The 24,886-nt window shown below is 33.4% G+C and overlaps 4 protein-coding genes across 4 annotated transcripts in view; 3 read left to right on the forward strand and 1 right to left on the reverse strand.

The window, feature by feature from the left end:
- Positions 1–24,886, forward strand: part of LOC123261717 (potassium voltage-gated channel protein Shaker) — a 1,350,734-nt gene that overhangs the window by 1,215,081 nt on the left and 110,767 nt on the right. The window lies entirely within an intron of this gene.
- Positions 1,660–3,170, forward strand: LOC123261369. The gene is made up of 2 exons (XM_044722960.1): positions 1,660–1,822; positions 1,906–3,170. Exons 1-2 carry the CDS (start codon positions 1,660–1,662, stop codon positions 3,168–3,170), a joined length of 1,428 nt encoding a protein of 475 aa, XP_044578895.1.
- On the reverse strand, positions 20,589–21,740 carry LOC123261370 (uncharacterized protein PF07_0086-like). The gene is made up of 2 exons (XM_044722963.1): positions 21,731–21,740; positions 20,589–21,131 (listed from the first exon to the last, which is right to left on the reverse strand). The coding sequence occupies exon 2, from the start codon at positions 21,045–21,047 to the stop codon at positions 20,589–20,591; it is 459 nt and encodes a 152-aa protein (XP_044578898.1). The 5' UTR covers positions 21,048–21,131; positions 21,731–21,740.
- On the forward strand, positions 23,358–24,698 carry LOC123261371. The gene has a single exon (XM_044722964.1). It carries the CDS (start codon positions 23,358–23,360, stop codon positions 24,696–24,698), a length of 1,341 nt encoding a protein of 446 aa, XP_044578899.1.

Raw genomic sequence — 24,886 nt, forward strand, 5'->3', positions numbered from 1 at the left:
ACGGTCAGTTAGGGTGTCCAGGCGGCTATGACTGAGTTTTTGATTTTTATTTGGAATAATTGAGACAATTTTGAATTAAAAAATCGCTAGCGAGGATCAGTTAGAGGTACTGGGCGGCAATAAATAAGTTTTCATTTTTATTGAAAATAATTAAAGTGAATTTTGATAAAAAAAAATAAATAACGAGGGTTAGTTCGAAAAACTGGGCGGCTACATATAAAATTTTTTTCATTTAGAATAATTAAATTCAATTTAATTAAAAAATTAGTGATCAGGGTCAGTTACAAACACTGGGCGGCTATGAATAGATTTTTATTTTTATTCAAAATAATTAAAGTAATTTGAAAATGAAAAATTAGTAGCAACGGTCAGTCAAAGGCAATGGGTAGCTATGAATAAATTTTTATTTTTATTTAGAGAAATTAAATTAAATCTAATCAAAAAATTAGTGATCAGGGTCAGTTACAGGCACTGCGTAGCTGTGAATGAATTTTTATTTTCATTTAGAACAATTAAAGTAAATTTTGATTAAAAATTCAGTAGTAGTAGTAAGTTAGAGGCACTAAGCAGCCATGAATGAATTTTTACTTTTATTTAAATGAATTAAAATAATTTTTAAATGATCAAAATAAGTAGCGACGGTCAGTCGGTAACCGGGCTCTATATCCGCGGACAAAATATCCCCGACAAAATATCCTTGTCAAAATATCCTTAGACAAAATATCCTTAAGACAAAAAATCCTTAAGACAAAATATCCATGGATAAAAAATCCGTGGACAAAATATTCTTAAGTTCAATAATATTTTTAATTTAATAATCATACTTTTAATATTAAAAATGTGTTAAGTTGACCCTCAATAATTTAAGGGTGTTTATCGAATAAACACACACAAAAACCATGTTAAAAGAGCGCAACACGATTACCCGCGTTTGTGTTGGTCTAATATCGAATAAACACACACAAAAACCATGTTAAAAGGGCGCAACATGATTATCCGCGTTTGTGTTGGTCTAATATCGAATAAACACACACAAAAACCATGTTAAAAGGGCGCAACATGATTATCCGCGTTTGTGTTGGTCTAATATCGAATAAACACACATAAAAACCATGTTAAAAGGGCGCAACATGATTACCCGCGTTTAAAATAAAATTTGAAAAAATTTCTATCTAAAAAAAAAATTAATTTCAAATTAAAATAAAATTAATTAAAAAAACAAACTAATTAAAAAAAAATCAACTTTCATAAAAAATTTCTATCTATAAAAAAAATTAATTTTAAATTATAATAAAATTAATCAAAAAAAAATTATTTATTAAAAAAAAAATTAATTTTCATAAAAAATTTCTATCTAAAAATAAATGTGACCGAGAACCGAGAATCCGTAGAAACTGTGTTCAATTATAAAATATTATTTTTCAATGTTTCAAAATTGCCGCCTTTCTCAGTTTACATGTTCTAGCGCCATCTCGGAGCGCTTGATCATTACCATTTACTTGACTGTTTTATCTGCCCTCTATAGTGTACGTTACATTCCACGTTTATTTTATTATTATATACGTTGTTAGATGTTTTATACACGGTCGATCAGTTTTGTCAATTAATTTTTGGTATTTTCTAAAAATTCGTTATATGAGATAATTCTTTAGTTCCATTATGCCGTTAACATTTGTTCCATCACAAAAAGGTAAAAAGTTATTATTACACGGTGGTTATTTGTATGCCAAGAAGTCTACAAATAAAAATGATATTTCGTGGCGTTGTGCTGTAAATGTCAACTGTAATTTACTAATACATACAGATTCAGAGTCTAAGAATGGTAATTATTTTTATATTTTTGTTTAATGATTTTATTATTTATATCAAGTATAGTGTATGTAATTATTATTCAATTTTTGACAGGTAACATTGTTGGTGTTGTCCCGGATCATGACCATGCAGGAGATATAGCGGCAGTTCAAGCTAAAGTCGTGAAAGGGGAAATTGTGAAGAAAGCTCAGAAAAGTGATGCTAAGCCAGCAACAGTTATTACTCGGGCACTACGAGGTGTGATGTCCCCAACTGTAGCTTTGTTGCCGCAATTATCTTCAATGTCCCGGACTGTAAACCGTATTCGTGCTAAAGAGAATCCTCAACCGATAGCTGCAGCATCTCGACAAGAACTAGTATTGACGGATGATTTAAAGATTACTCATAAAGGTGAACAATTTTTGCTACATGATAGTGGTGGATTTCGTAAACGCTATTTAATGTTTAGTACTGAAAAAAATTTGGGCGTTTTGTCCAAATGTTCCCAATGGTTAAGTGATGGGACTTTTAGCGTTGTTCCAAATATTTTTGCACAATTATACACTATACATGGCATTTTTAAAGGAACATCTATTCCACTCGTCTATGTGCTTTTACCCAACAAGTTGAAAAATACGTATGTTGATTTATTGGGAGTTTTGCGACATGCTTTGCCCAATTATACGCCAGATTCTATAATGGTCGATTTTGAAAGCGCATTTATTGAAGCATTCAAAGAAAAATACAGTGGTGTTAAAATTCGTGGATGTAATTTTCACTTCAATCAATGTTATTGGCGTCGGATCCAGCAATGTGGTTTGCAGACCCATTATAATAGTGATGTTACATTCGCTTTTCATTTAAGATTATTGCCCGCATTAGCATTTATTCCGCCTGGTGATGTAATTGCTGGATACGAAGAAATTCTAAGTTGTAATCATTATGATGTCAATAGTGATATACTGGAGTCTTTGCTGTCATATTTTGAATTTACCTGGATTGGCGAAACACGTCGCAATATTAAAAAGCGTAGTAATCCATTGTTTAACATTAAATTGTGGAATTGCTATGCTGCAGTGATTGGCGATGAGACGCGCACAAATAATCATGTAGAAGGGTGGCACAATGGTTTTAATCGTCGTGTCGGTACTTGTCATGCTTCTACAAATGTGTTGATTAATAAATTAAAGGATGAGCAATCTAGATCCGAAGCTCTTATTACTCAGATGGATACAGGTATGAAAGTAGCTGGTCAGAGAAGAGCCTATCATGATTATAATGCTCGTTTGAAAAAAGTTATTCTTGATTATGATTCTGCTGATAAATTTAATTACTTGCGTCGAGTCGCGAAAATAATTTCTATTAATGTTGACAATTAGTGACTATCATTTAGATATTTATGAGTTTATATTTGATAAAAAAAAAATATTATATTGTTTATTTAAAAGTACTAATGACTAATGGTATAATAAATAAAGAACTGTTGCAATTCGTAGTTTTCGTGTTTAAAATTGTCAGCATTAATGATTAAACGCTTAATATAATTAAAAAATTGTGATAGTATTAAATAAGATTATAGTTTTCTAATTATAGTTACGAAAATTATTATATCAATGTTGACAATTAATAACAATATTATTTATATATTTCTGAGTTTACAACATGTATATGAAACAATTTTATATTAATGATTTAAATGTATTAATGATTAATGATAATAATCTATAAATATTAATTTCAATAAACAACTGTTGCAATTCAGAGTATCCGCGTGTAAATTTATTTGTATTTGATATGTCAATTTTTTTATATTTTGTCCACGGATTTTTTATCCATGGATTTTTTGTCCTAAGGATATTTTGTCTTAAGGATATTTTGTCTGAGGATATTTTGTCCAGGATATTTTGTCGGGGATATTTTGTCCGCGGATATAGAGTCATAGAACCGGTCAGTCAGGGGCTCTAGGCGGCTATGACTGAGTTTTAGATTTTTATTTGGAATAATTGAGACAATTTTGAACTAACAGATCAGTAGCGAGGATCAGTTAGAGGTACTTGGCGGCCATCAATGAGTTTTAATTTTTATTTAAAATAATTTAAGGTATTTTGTCAAAAACTATCCACTTAGGATAGTTTCCGTAATTGTTTTAAAAATTATGATTAATTTAGGATTAGGATATTAAATAAAATATGCGTCGATTTGTTGGGGAATAAAATAAAGATTTATTTATCCCCAGAGGAGGAAAACTCAGTTGGACTGAGAAAAAACCTCCTCGAATGAAAAAATGTACAAGTAAGAACGCAAAGCGTGTAGTGCGAATAAAAGAATATGTGTAAATTGCCGTCGCAAACAACAAAAACGAGGTGAGCTCAACCGCTTTAGAAAAGCAAATGGTATTAATTCAGAATTAATGAATTGACGCTAGCTTTTAAGCTAACTAGAGTCAATTAATAGTGAAATACTAATTAATTGACGTAAAATGTCAGTGCAGAGACTGATTGATTGATTAGAATTATTAGTGTAGGAACTAATTAGATAATTCGATATCAGAATCGAATAGTTGATGAAATTTGATTTGATAGAATGATGATTAAATATTTAGCAATGAATTTAATATAATTTATTACAAATATTGCGTGTTAACTATAGAATGACTAAAGCCGCGTGGCTGATGCAATCCTTTGTTAAAATGGCGCGTAATAACCGCGTGGCGTCACTTATTAATTTTGATTTATTTAATTCACTGAACAGTTACTAATGATTTTTAATGACTTGAGAATTTAATTGGTAATTGAAGTTAATGAAATTAATGGTATTTAATGAATATTTTAAGTGTTAAAGTAAATGCGTATTATACGTCATAAATCAGAAAACGATTGACACAGAGTAGTCGTACTAGTACAAGCGTCCAAGCACAACTGCTTGCCGCCGGCCACGTGAGCCGGCTTCTCTCCCGCTAACCAAAGCGCGCATGAGCGACAGCCATGGTGTGACACGAATTTTCACGAGTTGGAGCGACCAAGCCCGAAGGCGCAACTCCTCTTATAAATTTTTATTAAATGTCTTTTCTATCGGTTAAATATACTCCCCCCGTTGCGAAGGCTGAGCAAGATGTTATGAATAGTGTTCACAATTAGTTACATCACATGATTACAATGTTTTGATTTTATAAAATTCAAGAATTGATTGGTAAAGGACATAATAGAGTGATATTTCGTTTGTATATCCCTTGAGCCGTTCGGATTGAAGCTACTCTTGTCACATCATCATCTCCTGGATGAATGTCGACCACCACTCCCAGCTGCCACCGCATACATAGTTGGTTTTTGTCCATCAATAAGACGATTTGATTGATTGAAATTTCTCCTTGAGAGGAATGCCATTTTTGCCGAATTTGAAGTTCATGGAGGTATTCCAAATACCAACGTCTCCAAAAATCTTGTCTAGCCTTGATAATGAATTGCCAAACATTGAGTCTATTATCTGGAACATCAGAAAAATCATTTTCAGGCAGCATTGTGAGAGGACGTCCTATTAAAATATGAGCAGGCGTCAAGGCAATAGGATCATTAGGATCACTAGATAGAGAACAGAGAGGACGAGAATTTAGTATAGATTCTATTTGAATAGTTAGAGAATTCAATTCTTCGAAAGTGAGAAGTTGGTCTTTTACCACTCGTTTAAAGTGGTGTTTGAAAGATTTTACAGCTGCTTCCCAAATGCCACCAAAATGAGGAGATAGTGGAGGATTGAATGTCCAGATAATGTTTTTGCGTATAGCATATTCGTTAACGGAATTTTGATGGGATTTTGAATTAAATAACATATACAATTCTCTCAATTGATTATTTGCGCCTACAAAATTAGTACCATTGTCCGAATAGACGTGAGTTGGAACTCCTCGTCGACCAATGAATCGACCAAATGCCCCGAGAAAACCTTCTGTTGTTAAATCGCTAGCAATTTCTAAATGTACAGCTTTAGTAGCCATGCAAACAAAGACGCATCCATAGACTTTAATTTTTGTTCTGTTTTTGAATTTACGTTCTTTAATAAAGAGCGGTCCAAAGTAGTCTACACCTACGTGGGAGAATGCCGCTGATTCGGTGACTCGAGAGCTAGGTAAATTAGCCATTTTACCTTGCAGTACTACAGGCTGATGTCGAATACATGTGACGCAATTTTTTACAATTTTACGAATCTGGTTTTTACCGTCTAGCAGCCAAAATTTGTGTCTAACTTTTGAAAGTGTACTCTGTATACCTGAATGGTATAATTTTTCATGTGTTTCTCTAATAATTAAATCAGTAAGATAATAACGTGAAGGTAATAAAATAGGATGTTTCTTTGAAAAAGATATAGGAGCATGTTTCAAACGACCTCCTACTCTTAGTAATCCGTCTGAATCGATAAATGGATTGAGATATCGCAATCGTAAGTTCTTAGTCTCGCCGGTTTCCTTAATTTGTTCGATTTCATAATGATATTGTTCGTTTTGAATCAGAGTCAAGATTTTTATTTCAGTTAATAATTTTTCTTCTACGCTTAAAGATTTGTATTTGAATAAATTACTTTTTAAAATTCGTAAACAATAAGAAAAGGAATTTATAAGTTTAGAATATGATGAAAATCGTTTAAACAAATTCTCAGTAGTGGCTAATAAACAGGTAATTTTTTCGAGTACCCGGAAGTTCGGAAGGAACAGCAGGCTTTAAGTTAGACCAATTAAGAGGGTCCTGTGAGAGCCACGTGGGACCTTCTAACCACATTTTGTTATTTAAGAATTCAGAAGGAAGTTGACCTCTAGATAAACAATCTGCCGGATTGTCTTTAGTTCTAACATGTCGCCATTCGACTTTACTGCAAAGAGTTTGAATTTTTGTTACGCGATTTGCTTCATAGACCTTTAGAGAGTTAGGAGACCGTTTGAGCCATTGAAGTACAATAGTTGAATCAGACCAAAACGTAACTTTAGAAATATCAAAGTCAAAGGAGGGAATTGTGTCTTTATATAATTTAGCAAGTAATAATGCTCCGCATAATTCTAATTTTGGAATTGTAACATCTTTGATGGGAGCAACTCGAGATTTAGAACAAACTAATTCTACGAGTACGTCTCCGCGTTCATTTACTGATCTTATATAAATACAAGCACCATAGCCCACTTTACTAGCATCACAAAATCCGTGCAATTGTATGTCAGTCGGATTAGGAAGTAAAATATTACGCTCAATAGAAAAATCTTTAATCAGAGGTAATTGTTCAGTAAATTTACACCGGTGTAAATGTAACTCTTGTGGGACCGCTTCGTCCCAGTGGACCTTTAATTTCCAACATTCTTGAATAATAGTTTTTGCAGCTAATACTATAGTACCCAGAATTCCGATAGGGTCGAAAATTTTTGCAATATCAGATAAGATAGTTCGCTTAGTTATTTTTCGCGATGAATCAATTGGTTTGACTGTGTAAATAAATTCGTCCGTTAGAGAATTCCATGCAATGCCTAAAGTTTTAGAAATCGGATCATCATTGATAGCACAATCTAAATCTAAAGTTCTTTGATCGAAATTATCCAGTGCGTGTCGATGATTTGAAGCCCATTGTCTGAGTTCAAATCCACCCTTTCGCACCAGTTGAATGATTTCATCACGCAATTTTAAAATTTCGGTCAAAGAATTAGATCCAGTTAATAAATTATCGACATAAAGATCTCGTTTTAATATTTTTGAAGCTACAGGAAAATTATGAGATTCGTCATCAGCAAGTTGATTTACGGTGCGTATAGCTAAAAATGGGGCTGCAGAAACCCCGAACGTAACTCGTTTAAGTTCAAAGGTGCTAATATTGTTATTATAATAGTAAAGAATTCGTTGAAATTTGTGATGATCCGGATGTATACAGATTTGTCGATACATTTGAGCGATGTCAGAAGTCATAGCATAAACAAAGGTGCGAAAACGCAAAAGAATAGTGAAGAGATTATCCTGTATAGTAGGCCCAGTTAGTAGAACTTCATTCAATGAGATACCTTTATCGGTTTTAGCTGAAGCATCAAATACAACGCGTACCTTGGTGGTAGTACTAGATGTTTTAATTATCGGATGATGGGGCATATAATACCCAGGTCCACTATCATCCGGTACGTGTACCATGTGGCCAAGATCGATGTATTCGTTCATGACTTTAGTGTATTCAGATTTTAATGAGGAATCTGAATTTAATCTCCTCTGTAAGGATAGAAATCTTTTATAAGCTAGTTGTTTAGAATTCCCGAAATCGACATCATCTACGCGAAAGGGTAATTTTACTACATATCTACCGTCTGTATCGCGAGTAGTGGTATTTTGATAATAGGTCTCACACGTAGAATCATCAAAGGATCGAGAATCATTAGAACCTACGTCTTCAATATTCCAAAATTTGGTTAATTGACTCGATAGATCAGTTAATTGACAAGTTACAGGAAATACATCTTTATCATTATTGACTCCCCCCGCTACGACCCATCCCAGTTGCGTTTTTTGTAGTATTAAATCACAATCATTTTGTGAGCAATTAATCTGTCCGACAGATAGAAGAGAAAGTGTGGTACCTGAACCGATAAGGACATCTACAGGTCTTGGTATGTGAAATTGTGGATCAGCGAGTATTATGTTTTTAGGTATGCATATTTTATTACGTGGAAACATTTCATTCGGACTTAATTCTGCAATTTCATCAACGGTTAAAAATGACAATTTTCTTTGAAATTTATCGTTTAAAGATTTACAATTTATTTGTACGACATGTTTTGAAAGGGTTTGCATTCCATTAACAGCCCCGATTGGAATAGAATAATTTTGCATAGGAAGTTTTAATTTATTAGTCATATTTTCAGTAATAAAATTAGCTGTTGCACAGGTATCAAGTAAAGCGCGAGCTTGTATAAATTTACCTGTTGAGTCACGCATCTGGATGAGAGCACTCATCATCAATTGAAAACGCGGTATTCTAAGTATGGTTGTATAATTATGTACGACTAGTCAGGCTGTAGATCCCTTATCAGTTGTTACAGTAGCGGGTGATTCGATTTTAGCAGAATTATTTTTTGATACATTAGTATTATTTGTTTGTTGAGTTACATTTTGATTAATGTACAATATGGTATGATGGAATTTCTTACAGACTCGACATCTGCTGGAAGTGCAAGTTCCTTTGTGTACGCGAAGACAATTATTACAGAGTTTATTAGATTTTACAAATTTTATGCGTTCTCCTACAGTTAATGCATTGAATGTGTAACATTTATAGAGAGGATGTAAGTGTTTGCAACATGGGCAGGCAGAAGAGGCGGTTGTCACTAAAGCTTGAACTGGCGTGTCAGTTTTTTGTTTCTTCAAATTATTATTCGAGTGTTCATTACGTCTTCGTTTGGAGGAATGATCGGAATCGCGATGTTTATCGGGTTTGTGTGAACTAAGTCTGAAGGCAAAGTTTGAGACAAATTCACAAAATGATTCGAATGTTGGAAGAGTTTCGTTGTCAGTGAACGTTTCTTGCCATTTGTTTTTAATTTCTGATGGTAATTTATTTTCTAATATTCGTACAAGTAAGGATTCGGTAATATTAATTTGAAGTGACTGTAAATTATTTATATGTTGCCGAGCATCATCTATCAACTTGTTTAAATTATCTGTTGTTGGGATTGAAATTGTATTGAGATTAAAGATCGAGTCATAATGTTTAAAAATTAATGCTCTTTTCTTCTGATATGTTTTAGTTAAAAAATCCCAAGCTTTAGTATAATTTTCTGCACTCGCATCAAAAAGCGCTAACTTGTTAGCTGCTGAGTCAGTTAAACATCCGCGGAGGTATAAAAATTTGTTTAGATCATCAAGATCATTACGTGTATTAATAAGTGTTTTAAATGTGTTTTTGAAAGATAGCCAATTTTCAAAATTACCATCGAATTTAGGTAAATCAGTAGTAGGGAGTTTAGCAAATCGTTGAGTCTCAACAAAGGTAGTATTTCCCGCTGTAGTATTATTCGTACTAATGTTTACATTATGTGAATTATTATGGTTAGTTCTATTCAATTGAGTTAACTCAGCGTTGCCAACATTAAATTTCTACTCCCGCCGTAGAGAATGCTACAATCCCGTCAAAACCCGTCAAGTAGAGATTTTCGAGTTGTTACTTTTCCCTAAATTTTAAAAATGAATTATTTTAAAATTGAGTCTTCGGTAATTGATTTTTAAATCTACTTTTTAAATATACATAAAAAAAATAATTTTTTAACAAGTTAGTGAGTTTTTTAAATTGATGATTCTGATAAAATGATTAACATTTATATTTTTTTAGAGTGTAACAGAATATATGTTTATTTTTGATATCTCTTACAAGTTATAAATGATAAATATTTATTTTTTATTTATTAAATTATTATTATTTTAAATATAAATATTTAAATTATATATATATATATATATATATATAATATTGCAGTTACATCACAGCAATTTTTTAAAAAGTTTGCTTTGGCTTCGTTCAACATTAAGTTAAAGATTTAAATCAATTAATTCGATAATCTCATCATTTTCTTGTTCTTTGGAAGTTGGCGACTGAGGATAAGCTTGCATAGTTCCGATTTTTTGAAGGACATCACCAGGAAATTCATATGTATTGCAATTTTTACCACACCGCTTTAAACCTGCACGAATGGTTAAAAGAGCATTTGTCATTTCTGAGTTCATTTTATTTCTTAGCTTAGTTTTCACAAGATTCATAACACTAAAAACTCGTTCAACTTCTGCGTTGGAATACGGCAATAATAAAATAGAGAAGGCGAAATCACTTAATTCTTGAAATGGATTTGTTCCTGTTGCATCGTTGTAATCTTTAACCTCAGTCCAAAATTGAACAGTATCATTAATTTCGGTCCATTTTGTGAAGTGAATGGCGTTCCATTGGGTTTCAATTAGCGATATAATTGTCGATGAGTCATTCAGTTGTTCCAGCAAAGGAGTTAAAGATTCTTTGTGAACCTTCAGTACATTTTGACAAGATAATAAATTTTTTTTTTGTAAAATTTGAATATTGTCCGGTAATCTGTAAAAATAAAATGCAATTATAATTTTTTTAAAGAAAATTGAATAGTTCCATAATTAATATTAATAGATACACAGTTAAATATTTAAGTACCTCGAGCGTAATTCGTGGACCAATTTAATTAAAAATTTAATACACCGTTCTCGTAGTTCTTTTTCTTGCTGTTCTGTTATAGCTTTTTTCTCTTTCAACTCAATAATTTTTAATTCAAAACCAGAACCAAGATATGGACTTGGATCTAAATAATTTTCAACATCAACAGTCAACGGATCAGTGTACGTGCGTTGTAATACGACTTTAGAAACAACAAATCCAATCAAAGTAGTTAAATCTTGGAGGAGTTTACAAGGATCAGCATTTTGGGCTTCAAAAGCCTTATTCACTCGCTGTAATTCCTTTAAAATTGGACATAAAAACAAAAACAAAGCCAGGTTTATCTCGTCACTGTACATATTAAATAACATTTATGCCACATATTCATGTCTATTTATTTCAAAATGAGTCTTTAATTCTACCCACTGATTTAAAATTCTATCAACCGCAAAATGTATCGATAACCAACGAGTTTGACAAGCTTGAACTATTTTTGCAGGTTCGTGGTTGTCATTAATCAATTTGTACAAAGTTTTATAATCACCTCGTCTGCCTGATGATTGAGAGAACCAATTATACGTTTGAGAAGTCATGTAATCTAAATTCCTTGGCATATTTCCTTCGACAGCTTTTGATGTAGCTAGTTGAATTGAATGACACACACACCGAATCAGAACCAAACCAGGAATTTCACGTTTAAGCTTTTGGTAGACACCTTCATTTACACCAGTCATAACACTCGCGTTGTCAGTTCCTAAGCCAAGAATATTTTTATAGTTTAAATTAAACTCTGTTAGAGTATTTTTTAAAGCAGAAATTATTCCATTTGCATCACAACTGCTCAACTCAGCTAGTTTTAAAAATGTTGTTATTATTTTTTTTAAAGATGAACTATAATAAATAATCACAATACTGAGATATTTAGAAATGCTGATGTCTGTTGATTCATCTAAAAGTAAACTGAATTTTCCAGTCCCAATGTCATCCTTTAATGTCTCTTTGAAATGTGGACTTAAAATATTTTTTATGATGTTGGAACACTTAGTTCGATGTAAATGAATGTCTCTTATAGTGTCAGAATTATTGACAGCTTTTTTCATCATTTGTCCTAGGTGGTCAACAGTCGCTATGCTGGTATGTTCAGCAATGAAGAGTGAGATGTAAGCCTCACAAACCTTTGTTTTTTCAATTGACTTTTTTATCACAGGCAGGGTTTTTTGTCTCATCGGAGAGCATATGTTTTGCCGTTCTTTGTGCTTTTTTGTTTCTATATGATTTTTTAAATCCGAGTATTTATTATTTTTACTTACAACACACATACAAAATTTGCAAGATGCCACGAATTCTCCTGGACTTGTTTCTTTTCGCACAATCCAATCCTTACATTGAATATCTTGAAGCCACTCGTTGCGGAACTTTTGTTTATAAATAGGATTTCCAGCAGTCTTTCCTATATTTATTGAGAGCAATTACAATTATTCAACAAAAACTCTTATTACAGATCAACAATGCGTATTGCTGACAGAAGAATCATTTTTAGAATTCCATAGGAGCGACAACAATAACGAAAGTAGATTAGACGCTGTACATATGATCATACGGACAAAGATATGCGACTTAAACAGTAAAGAGAGAGAATGAAATAAATAGAGACGTCGATAGTTTTCTATATATTCAACAGTAGTCTATCATTACGGCCGACCGACGGCAACACAGTTTTCGAACTGTATTTGAAAGGATTACGTCAAGTAAAAATTTACTCTTTCTAATTTTTAAAGATAAGAACGTGTAGCATATTTTTCCATATTCGTAAGCTTAAAAAAATGAATAAAATCACATTTTAATATTTGTCATGTTCAAGTTATTTTTATTTAGAAAACAAATCTAAAAATTATAAATTTTTGTTATCCCGCTGAAAAATCCGTTGGCCGTTAAGCGCAATTTTTTCCCGTTGCTGACCTTGATGACCCGTCAAATCTAACGGGAAACCCGTCAAGTTGGCAACGCTGAGTTAACTTTTCAAATTGATCCATAAGATCGTAAAATAATGTACGAACGTCTTCCGCGAGATTTATTTCATTATCCAGTGGTATAGTTAATTCGGGTTTCTCAATAAGTCTTTCATATTGTTCAAATAATTCCTTTACCTTTGTAAAGCGATAGTTAATGGACTTAGTTTTAACACCTTCAGCTGTTAGTTCATCCTGAAGTTTAGTAATTTTCGAAGCTATTATTACGCATTTTTGTTCTAAAGGAACCCTTGGGTTATCCATTTTGTGATAAATTTATAAAAATAACAGTAATAATAATCGTGATAAATATCAATTGATAATTAATTGTCTTATTTCTATAATAAATAGATTACTTGTGGTGATCAATTTATCTAAGAAACGACTTAAACACTTAATTATAATTAATAATAAATAATTTGAGAATTAATAATGAAGATAGAGATTAATTAATAATTAATTATTCTGTCGAACAATAACTAGTCACCATACAATGACCAATTAATTGTCAATTATTAGATAATTAATTAAATTAAATTATACGTAAATAATAAGAATGATAACGTACGTAAATATTTAAATGATAACCAATTGCACTATTCGATTGATAAATTGATTGCCTAGTGACAACTAATCCGTCAGTCAAACTTAGACAATTAATTAAAATTACAAATGAATAAGTTGAATATATTATCAAGTGATAAAATAATATAATATAGTTAGTATTATATAAATTTTAATAATTCAAAAACTTATCTCATATGTATTGAAGTCCAACGATGCTGGCAGCAGCTGGGTGGTATAGTGATTGGATCCTTGGATCGTCTTGCTCGTCTTCGCAAATCAGGGTTCGTGTGCACTTCAGACCTCACAGGAGGCACCAAATGTTTTGTCGAAAACTATCCACTTAGGATAGTTTCCGTAATTGTTTTAAAAATTATGATTAATTTAGGATTAGGATATTAAATAAAATATGCGTCGATTTGTTGGGGAATAAAATAAAGATTTATTTATCCCCAGAGGAGGAAAACTCAGTTGGACTGAGAAAAAACCTCCTCGAATGAAAAAATGTACAAGTAAGAACGCAAAGCGTGTAGTGCGAATAAAAGAATATGTGTAAATTGCCGTCGCAAACAACAAAAACGAGGTGAGCTCAACCGCTTTAGAAAAGCAAATGGTATTAATTCAGAATTAATGAATTGACGCTAGCTTTTAAGCTAACTAGAGTCAATTAATAGTGAAATACTAATTAATTGACGTAAAATGTCAGTGCAGAGACTGATTGATTGATTAGAATTATTAGTGTAGGAACTAATTAGATAATTCGATATCAGAATCGAATAGTTGATGAAATTTGATTTGATAGAATGATGATTAAATATTTAGCAATGAATTTAATATAATTTATTACAAATATTGCGTGTTAACTATAGAATGACTAAAGCCGCGTGGCTGATGCAATCCTTTGTTAAAATGGCGCGTAATAACCGCGTGGCGTCACTTATTAATTTTGATTTATTTAATTCACTGAACAGTTACTAATGATTTTTAATGACTTGAGAATTTAATTGGTAATTGAAGTTAATGAAATTAATAGTATTTAATGAATATTTTAAGTGTTAAAGTAAATGCGTATTATACGTCATAAATCAGAAAACGATTGACACAGAGTAGTCGTACTAGTACAAGCGTCCAAGCACAACTGCTTGCCGCCGGCCACGTGAGCCGGCTTCTCTCCCGCTAACCAAAGTGCGCATGAGCGACAGCCATGGTGTGACACGAATTTTCACGAGTTGGAGCGACCAAGCCCGAAGGCGCAACTCCTCTTATAAATTTTTATTAAATGTCTTTTCTATCGGTTAAACATAAGGAGTTTTGATTAAAAAAAATCAGTAGCGAGCGTTAGTTAGAGAAACTGGGCGGCCATGAATAAATTTTTATATTCATTTAGAACGATTGAAGTAATTTTCAATTAAAATTCAGTAGTGATAGTAATTTAGAGGCACTAGGCGGCCATAAATGAATTTTCATTTTTATTTAGAATAATTAAAGTCATCATTAATAAATCAAAATCAGTAGCGAGGGTTAGTTAGGAACACTGGGCCTCTACAAATACATTTTTTTTTTTCATTTATACTGATTTAATTAAATTAAATGAAAAAATTAGTGATCAGGGTCAGTTACAGGCCCTGGGTGGCTACCCTCGCGGTATTAGAATCACAGTGGAAACACTGTGAAAACCCTGTGCTTGTGAAAGCACTGTGTAAATTGAGAGAGTTTCACTGTGATTTCACCGTGCATTTGTCCCATTCGTACACGGTGTTTTCACAGTGTTTTCTCGATGAATTCTCGATGTTCACTCATTGAATTCACGGTGATTACACAACTTTTTTTCACAGTAATTACATCGTGAATTCACAGTAATTACACTGTGAATCCACAGTAATTACACTGTGAATTCACAGTCGTCACACTGTGAATTCACAGTCATCACACTGTGAATTCACAGTAATAACACTGTGAATTCATGATAAATTCATAGTGATAACACGGTAATTTCACGTGGAATTTTCCGTGTCTACATCGTATGCGTCTGTTACACGTATATAAAAGCTTTTATACATATGTATAGAAGCAATGTAAATCAACAAACACACACGCACACGCGTGTGCATTAAACAACTCGTATAATAGTGTGAATAGCTCTGAGATCTTACAACTGAAATGTTCATTTGAATAGGAATCAACAACTATTACTTTCTTCTCAGGAAATTAAAATTCAAGCAATTAAAAATATTTCGAACCAGTTATTACACTTAGCATTATTTAGTTTTTTGTTTAATTTATGTTTTACCTTAAGAAAATTTTTTGGAAGATAATACAATAGATATATTGAATAATTACTGAAAGAGCGGAAAAGCGGGGATCAGGTTTAGGTCTGGATATCTCAATTAAAACGCGTAAATTATTATCAAAAATAACACTAGGAATTTATTTACATTAAATACACTAAATATTTAATATGTTTAATAGCGGATTGTTAAGATAAAAGCGGATTTATAAATTACAGCGTGGTTTGCAAAAGCGAAGCCGGTTGACACGTGGTTGAACACTCTGCCGGCACTGTAAAAGCGGTGAAATAAATGCACAATTAACACAAATTATCTATAACAAACTAAAGCGAATTATTAACAATTAATTTAAGCAAATTAAATTATTAAATAAGCGAAATGCGGTTTATTAACGAAAAGCGAAAGTAAAGAAATACTAATGGCGACTTGATGCAGTGAAAGCGTAGAAGCGAAAGATAATAACAATAGTTCGTCTTCTTCCTCGTTGAGTTGGGGAAGAAGGCTATTGCGCATGTCTAGCGGGAGCGATCAGCCAATAAAGCGGTCGATTCATGGCGTAATCGAGAGGCTGATTTTCTATTGGCGGTTCGATTTTTGCGGGAACTAGTGGTGGACAGGTACGTCTCTTGAATTTAGGAGTCCCCCAGGAGCGAGTTAATCGCTACTGGGCCTTGTTCACCGAACATATATAGAGGAACAATTTTTGATTTGAACAATATTTGGGCATTTTAAAGATATTTTCATTTTTAAAACTACTATTTTGTTATCTATAGCTGCACTAAATAGTTATAAGCATTTTTTACTCTAATGGCAATTAGCAAAAATTGTTACCAGTGAGAATTGATATGAAAAAGTCATTTACTATAGAAGTTAACTCGAAAAGTGACTTCTCTCTTCAATTAATATAATGACAGTACTTAATTTTTTCAAATAAAATTATTTTTTTACAAATCATAAGAGTTTTATTAGTTACATTCATTAGTATAATAATGGAAAAATATTCTTATCAATATATTTTTAACCACCGGGGCTCCCCGCCTCTATTAATCCGCAAAAATTACCCATGTTAAAATTTCTCAGCAATAATTCCTGATACAAAAATATCTCAAGTACAAAACCAAAGTTTTTCACAACATAAATTAATCTGACGAAAATTGATCATCACTTACAAAAATGCTTATATATTATTATCATTATTTTCAACAATAAAATCACCTTTTACCCTGAATAAAAAAAAGTATTGAGACAAAGAAAAAAGTATTGAAAAGTATTGGATTGATTAGAAAACCAATACTTTTCAATACTTTTTTCTTTGTCTTAATACTTTTTTTTTATCAGGGTAATCATGGTTTTTGTGTGTGTAAGAAAATATTGCTAGGATAAAATGTTGCATAAGAAATTTTTGCTGAGAAATTTTGTCGTAGGTAATTATTGCATGAGAAATAAAAAACGGTCACCAACGGTATTTAGGTAAATTACTGTATATAGATTATTAAACATATAAGCCTATAAATAATTTGTGTGTGTGTGTGTGTGTGTGTGTATGTGTGTGTGGGTGTGTGTGTGTGTGTGTGTGTGATTGTTAATGCATGTGTGTAAATGAATTTTTGTCGTACGGTATCTCAAATACAAATCAACCAATAGAATTCTACAATACGTCATTCGAAAGGGCTTATCAAACCTTAGATCTAAATAGATTTGAGAGTTAATCCATCGAGCCATTCCGAAAAAATTTCAAAATAACTAAAAAAAAATTTTGAATTTTTGTTTTTTGAAAATAATATCAAAGCGTGCGAAGAAATTATAATGAAAACTGCGTCGAATGCTTCTTTGAAAATGAAAATCGAACGATGCATTCAAAAGTTATATTTTTTTAAAAATTCACAAAATTTTGTTCTTCAGTATTTTCAAGATGTCTTACAGATTCCTCAACCAATCAACATAAACCTGTAAATTTCCTTCTTCTGCTTAAAAAACTGCGTCAAATGCTTTTTTAAAAATGAAAATCGAACCACGCGCAGTCAACCGATTTCCAGATTTTCGGATAAAATTTTTACTTACAATAAATTTATACATATGGGTCATTCCATGTCAAATCAACCTCTTCTGATTTGAACAATTTTGGTCAGAAGTTTTCTTTGATCATACAACGAAGTTCTCCTAAAGGAAAAAAAATACAAAAATTTTTTTCAAAAGATATGCTAATTCAAAATTTCGCGATTTTTCCAGTTTTTCAATTTTGTTTTTGGAACATTTCGAACGCTAGTATAGATACAGGTATTTTTTTTCCTTTGGCAGAACTTCGTTTTATGATAAATGAAAACTTCTGACCAAAATTTGTCCAAATGAAAAGGGGCCGATTCCAACTATTGGTCGATTTGACATGGAATGACCCGAATAGATTTATTGTTTTTGACAATATCAAAAGAATCAAACTTTTGACTCTTCGTCGATTTACTTTTATTACCTGAAATATTATAAAATAAATGATAAATTTTGCTTTTTCTATACACAAAAGATAAAAAAAAAAAAATTTTCATACAGATTTTTCAAAATTTTTAACGCCAATAGCTCTTATTATTAACAATGTAACGTAGTCTGATAATTACAAACTTATACTTTATCGTCAATCAATACTTAATACAATTGATACAAGTTCTATTTCCAAAGGATTCTTAGTCAGTTTCCCAGCAATTATTTTGCTTGATAACATACAAGTTTCCTGATGAGCATATTTGAACAGCAGGTTTTATCAAAGAAGATTCTTGTATAAAACATACGCTATTTGTTAATCTAACTTGATTAATATAAGTCGTATTGAATGCATGTCCGACTAGCTGCATACGTTTGATCAACATACCACTTATACTTTCCTCATTATTCTGAAATTGGACCATGTTAATTATCATTCCAAAAGTGTCATTGCCGTTATGAACCGTAGAATCACAAACTTTTATTTTCTTGTTGCTTTCACATGTATATTTTGTACCACTTAGTTTCATCTTTTGAAAACACTTCAGATTTGCTGGTTCAAAACCTTTTTCATTTAACAAAGTGCGTTCATAAACTGTCGGTGAGCGTAATGTACATTTTCCAAAACCAATTAAACTATTTCTTCTTTCAACCCCATCTTTGTCTAACAGCATTTTTATTTGTTTTGCAATGAATTTTTTCGTTTTAAGAGATATTGATTCATCATACAAAGTGTTTATAATGAACTTCTGCATAAGAAAACATTCTGCTACTTGATTGGTTCAAGCATAAGAACTCGTAACAAAGTCCATGATCCTCCGATTCCACGCTTCAAAATCAAATGCATTATGTGCCCATAACGGACCCCAATTTCGGACAACAGTTACTAGGTGTGTCAATAAATGTATGTTTGAGGTCATATTCTCCTCACCAAAATACTCTTCAAAAAGCTCAACATACTTTTTTAAAAGAACTTCGCAACAATCTAGATTTGTTGAAGATATGCAATCAGAATTTAAATAATAAATTGCTTCCGACAGAAGGGCCAGGTGATCGATATACTTTTTAGGTAATACCTTCTGTAAACAAATTGGTGCATACTCCAGCCAATTGCGCCATTCAGAGGCCTTCCATTTTAGAAATGTATACATAGATCTTGGCTTTCGAGATCTACATGACGGGGGCATTATTGATAACAAACATTCATCTATTAACTTTAAACTCTTGGGACTTCCGACGTAGTAAGGAACTTTAGCTTTAGTAAGCAATAGTCGCGTATGCAGCCGATCTACACCAAGATATGCTGCATGCATTGACTCAACAATGACTCCTTTGTTAATATTAAATAGCGGTAAAGCAACCAACGATAAAACATTTTCAACTCCACGCTTCACTTTAACAGTATCAAAAGCGGACGCCATATCACCACGTAATTCAGCATCAGTCTGTAGCTTTTGATAGCACTGAGATAGTGGGTATACGAATTTACCAGGTCCCAAGCTACGGCCTTCAGCGTAGCAATATAAACATCCGAAATATCCATTATACTGAGTATGACAAACGACTGCTGCTCGAGCCGGAGCATCAAGACTTCCGATAGTCATGATGAATTTAGATGTTACTTATGATGTATTTGATGGCTTTCATGTGATACCAGTAGTAAAGAGTTCCTCCATTTCATCGATCAGTGGTTTTAAAAGTTATTCATCACTGGGTGCACTGGGTCCATATAAATAGCGGCGAGGAGCATACGTTTTTGAACATGTGGAGGAAGCTCGTTAATTTGTATATATATATATATATATATATATATGCATATATATATATATATATATATATATATATATATATATATATATATATATATATATATAGGCCACGCACTGGAATTGGAAGAATTGGCTACATTGCATCCATCCGTATTGAATGTTAAAGAAAAATTATTCCATTTCTCTAAAAAATTTCCAGGTAAGCATAACGATTTATACTCTTCACTATCATAAAGGTCTTCATAAGCATCCTCATCTTTTTTTATTCTACGAAACCTATATTTCAATAATTCACTTATATTAGGAATAGATAATAGTTCTTCAATTTGCGTCGCTAAACTAATATATATGAAGTAACCTAAATCACATTTATCTTCATCATGTGGTTCACATGCTTCGCAAGTACATTTTTTTTGCAGTTTTTTCGTTCATTTGCATTTTTGACCAAGGTAGTCTTGACATATTTTACAATAATAATGATACGTCAAGCAATCATCATTACGATTCAAACAACGCTAAAATCTCTCCTTATTCATTGGGATATTATTATTATAATACGTGGACTTTACCCATTTTAACTGATCAAGCGTAGCCTTAAATGTTAGATGATGTCGAACTGACGTAGCTACTGCAGCCAATAAATGATCTTTTACAGTAAAAGTACGTTGTGAAATTAAGGGAATTTCTAAATCCGGCATATTGATGCTAAGAAAAGGATTATGTCGGGAAATGTCATTATCAACGTTACTTTGACTACTATTATCATCATCGTCACCATCAGTACCCCACGACGAATCATCACTAGTAGACCAATCATCATCTGTAGAGCAAGAGGAATAATGATCACTACCATTATGATTATCGTCATCGTGGATGTCATTATCAAGTTCATTTTCATCATCGTCATTGTAAACGCCACCATCAAGTTCATTGTCATTTTCAGCATTGAAAACTATACCAGTTCCAGAAACCATAGTAATAGCAGCAATATCATCACTTTTACGGTCGAAGTTCTCACAAGTGCTTGCAGGGTTAAAATTTTTTGTTTGGCCATCATTCTGTAAAAATAGTCAAATCAATATTTGTTCCATTAATAGTTTTATAAATAGTTAAATCAATGTTTGTATCATAAATACATTGGGATCATTAAGATATAGTCCAAGATCCCAGAGCGTTCTGACATAACTTATTTTCACATGGATGAAACCTTCACGATTTAGTAGCGTCTAGTATACTTCAAATTCCTGTGTACTTGTGGAGCTTGCCCTGTGACACCTGGGCAGGTACCAGGTGAGAAAGTTAACTAAAGATATTCTAACAATATTCTAACTAAATTCGTATAGGTAATTAAGATATTCTAACAAAATTCGTTTAGTTTAGAACAAAACTAATCATAATGAAAACGTAACAGATTAGTAAATTAAACTTTGATTCAATAATGACAAAAGCAAAACATTTTTTTGAGGCACACGTATGCAATTATTAAAAATAATAACTATTATTTAAAATAAACTATTAATTACTGTAAATTTATGGGGGCGCTACTGTGCATCTATAGTGAATTGGCGTGTTGTGTTTCGCTCCGTTATATTTACACAAATAACAAAGTAAGAACTGAATAATAATTTTCAAACAAGTGCTGATTTTTTGCCAAAACCTGAGTTGTGAGAATAGAGCTCTGATTTGATATCTGCACGGAGTGTCATTGGTCCAGTTTTCCCTTTTTTTTTTTTTTTTATTCACATTTGGACCTGGAGTGTTTACGTGGCTAAGACTCTGTCAATGCAGACCAGCGACATCTCGCGGTCAACCTCTGACCTACCACGTGAGGCACCACTGATTGCTAAGCCGCGCTTAATTTTAAACATGGACAGCTTATCTACAAAAAAAAATCCGCCTGAGATCCTGCAGAAAAGAGGTCGTCATACTATCCAGCAACTTCTAGCTGAAGCCGCGAGCACCTGCACCCCGATTACTAATTTCACCAAAGAGGCCAAGAGGAAAAGAGAAAGTGACGACCAGTTACTTAAAGAAGGAGACGATCAACCTCAAAAGCTCGTAAAGAAAGGGGACGCGGTGACTGAGGCCGGTGGCGTCGACACAACAGAAACAGCCACCGCAGTCCAAATAGAGCCTTTAGATTCCTCCTGGACAATGGAACAAATATTAAAAGAGCTGAAGGACCTCCGGGTGGACCAGGAACTAAAGTACAAGGAAATCACTGGAAAACTGAACAACAAACTAGAAGACGATCAGATTGCCTTTGATAAAATCCAGAAGAATCTGAACACCCTCCAAGCTAAGTTACAAGCCTCTAAGACCAGTTTAGGCGAGCGCATTGAGAATCTAGAAAAGAACACCGTAAAAAAAGAAGAGCTCAAAAATATGAGTACTAATTTAACTCCGCAGCAAGATAGCGAAGTAATAGCTCAACTTAATAACAGAATCGACTTTCTCGAAAAAGAAAGTAAAAAAACAAAGATCTCAATCGTGGGTCTCTCGTTGTCAACAAACAATCACACGGAAGAGGTTAAGAACTTCCTCGAGTCCAAATTCGGCATCCAAATTCCTGTTATCATGATTACTGAATATACAAAGCGACTCATTGTTGATATTTACGACATAAACATTAAAAATCTCATTCTTCGATCCAAGAAAACCAAACTTCTCGGCACCAAGATTTTTACAGAGCCTGAAAGAACAGCCAAAGAGTGGGAAATTGACTAGAATGTCAGAACTCTCATCAAGCAATTAAAATCAGATTGCAAAACCTGCACAAGAAAAGGGAACAAGGTTATGGTAGAAGATCTGATGTATACCTGGAACTCTGAAACAAGTAAAATGATCTCTCAGCTCAAAAAAGATCACGCTTGCTCCGTATTCCACGATCAGAACAGTAAATCTTCAAAAAACTAAATAGCTCTGCCGGGGGAACTACTACAATAAAAGTTATTTTCTGGAACTTACACGGCTTCTCAAATCTGGAACCTAGTACATTAACTGGTGATGCAGATATTCTAGCAACTTGTGAAACCTGGGTGACTGTCCCATACACTCCTGGCTTTCTGACGAACTTCAATTTATTCTGGGCTGAGGCACAAAGAGAACATTCAATAGGCAGACCAAGTGGTGGTCTTCTAACAGCAGTTAATAAAAGGCACTCTGTATTGTTGATTGGCGCATCACCATGGTGGATCTTTAATGAAATCAAGCTTGGAAATTCAATAGTCATACTTGGGTCTGTATACTTCCGTAAATGTTCAGGCCTTCATTACTTATTAGATATGTTACAGGATATTATTGACGACATCAGAACATCGCGTAATTTTGACATTTTCATTATTGGAGGCGACATGAACGCCAAAGTTGGTCTACTAAATCCCTGGCCAGCTGACCTCTTCACAGGATCTCAATTACATGACTTTTTTTGCACTACGGATGATACTACGTGTGAAAGAGGCCGGAGGATCACAGATTTTATGGTCGAAAACGACTTTGTGCTCATTAATGGAAGGTCAATCAGTGACAGCCCTGCTCAACCAACGTATGACAACCTAGGATCATCAATCATTGACCTTGTGTGGTCTGATATTTCTTCCTTGCATCTTTTAAAGAATCTTGAAGTTCTCCTAGAACCATCACTGTCTGACCATCACTCAGTCTGCCTAAGCATCTCACTGGAAGCCACTCTTCACACAGTAGAAGAGATGAAAACAAGAGATTCAAGACTCAGTAAAATTAAATGGTCTGAAAGTGCAGCTGACCAGTACCGAGAACATTTATCAAACCGACTGACTTCTTTGGATGCTCTGACCCTCTCTACAGAGCAATTTCAGTCACTTCTACACGATCATATGTTATTTGCTGCTTCCAGTGCCAATCTGGTCGTAAGATTCGGCTCCTCTGCTCGCAACTGGACTTTCCGTAATCCCTGGTTTGATGCGAGTTCCAAGGTAGCACGATGTGAACTACGAAAGGCTATGAAAAATTCAAAAAACGACAGAAATAACGCAAGTCTCAGGAGCGAAGTCACCCTCAACAAGAAAAAATACCGAGAAGTCTGTAATGCCAAGAAAAAAGACCATGTAGATTCCATCAAATCGGCGTTCGATAATGTTAAGGCACCGTCTGAGTTTTGGGCGGCCGTCAGAAAGTTCAGCTTTAAACACGGCTCTAACTCGGAAATTTCTATCACCAACTGGAACAATTTTTACACAGCGATTCTCAAGCCAAGATCTATTACAGTATTTGTACCGTATAACTGTTCCAATGAAATCTTGGATGCAGAAATCTCGACTGGAGAACTCAACCGGATACTAAACACACTAAAATCTGGTAAAGCTGCCGGTCCCAACTTACTAACTAATGAGCTGTTTAAGAACTTCCCAATACAACATAAAGAACTGTTAAGAGACTTATTTAATAGAGTGCTCATTGAAGAAAGAGTCCCGAAAAGCTGGGCAAAGATATGGATGACGATGCTGCATAAAAAAGGAGACAAGAACGACCCAAATAACTACCGTGGGATTGCCCTTATCAATATAATCACCAAAATCTTCACCAATACCCTAAAGAAACGCTTGGACACATGGATGGATAAAGAGAATGCTCTGCCCGACTCTTAGATGGGCTTTAGAAAAGGCCGATGCTGCACGGATGCCATTTTCACTCTTCGTAGTGCTATACAAATCCAATTCCGCCACAACGACGGCAGAGAATTCTTCGGAATCTTCGTTGACTTTCAAAGAGCGTTTGACACAGTTCCTCATGCCCGCCTTTGGCAAAAACTCCAAGCCCTTGGGGTCAGCAGTAA

This window comes from Cotesia glomerata, linkage group LG3, assembly GCF_020080835.1.
Source record: "Cotesia glomerata isolate CgM1 linkage group LG3, MPM_Cglom_v2.3, whole genome shotgun sequence".
NCBI lineage: Eukaryota > Metazoa > Arthropoda > Insecta > Hymenoptera > Braconidae > Cotesia > Cotesia glomerata.

Bases quoted from the DNA above. Each gene is read 5' to 3' on its own strand.
- LOC123261369 (XM_044722960.1), top strand. From the start codon at position 1,660: ATGCCGTTAACATTTGTTCCATCACAAAAAGGTAAAAAGTTATTATTA. The intron at 1,823-1,905 runs GTAATTATTTTT...AATTTTTGACAG, and splicing joins AGATTCAGAGTCTAAGAATG to GTAACATTGTTGGTGTTGTC.
- LOC123261370 (XM_044722963.1), bottom strand. From the start codon at position 21,047: ATGGTTTCTGGAACTGGTATAGTTTTCAATGCTGAAAATGACAATGAA.
- LOC123261371 (XM_044722964.1), top strand. From the start codon at position 23,358: ATGTTACAGGATATTATTGACGACATCAGAACATCGCGTAATTTTGAC.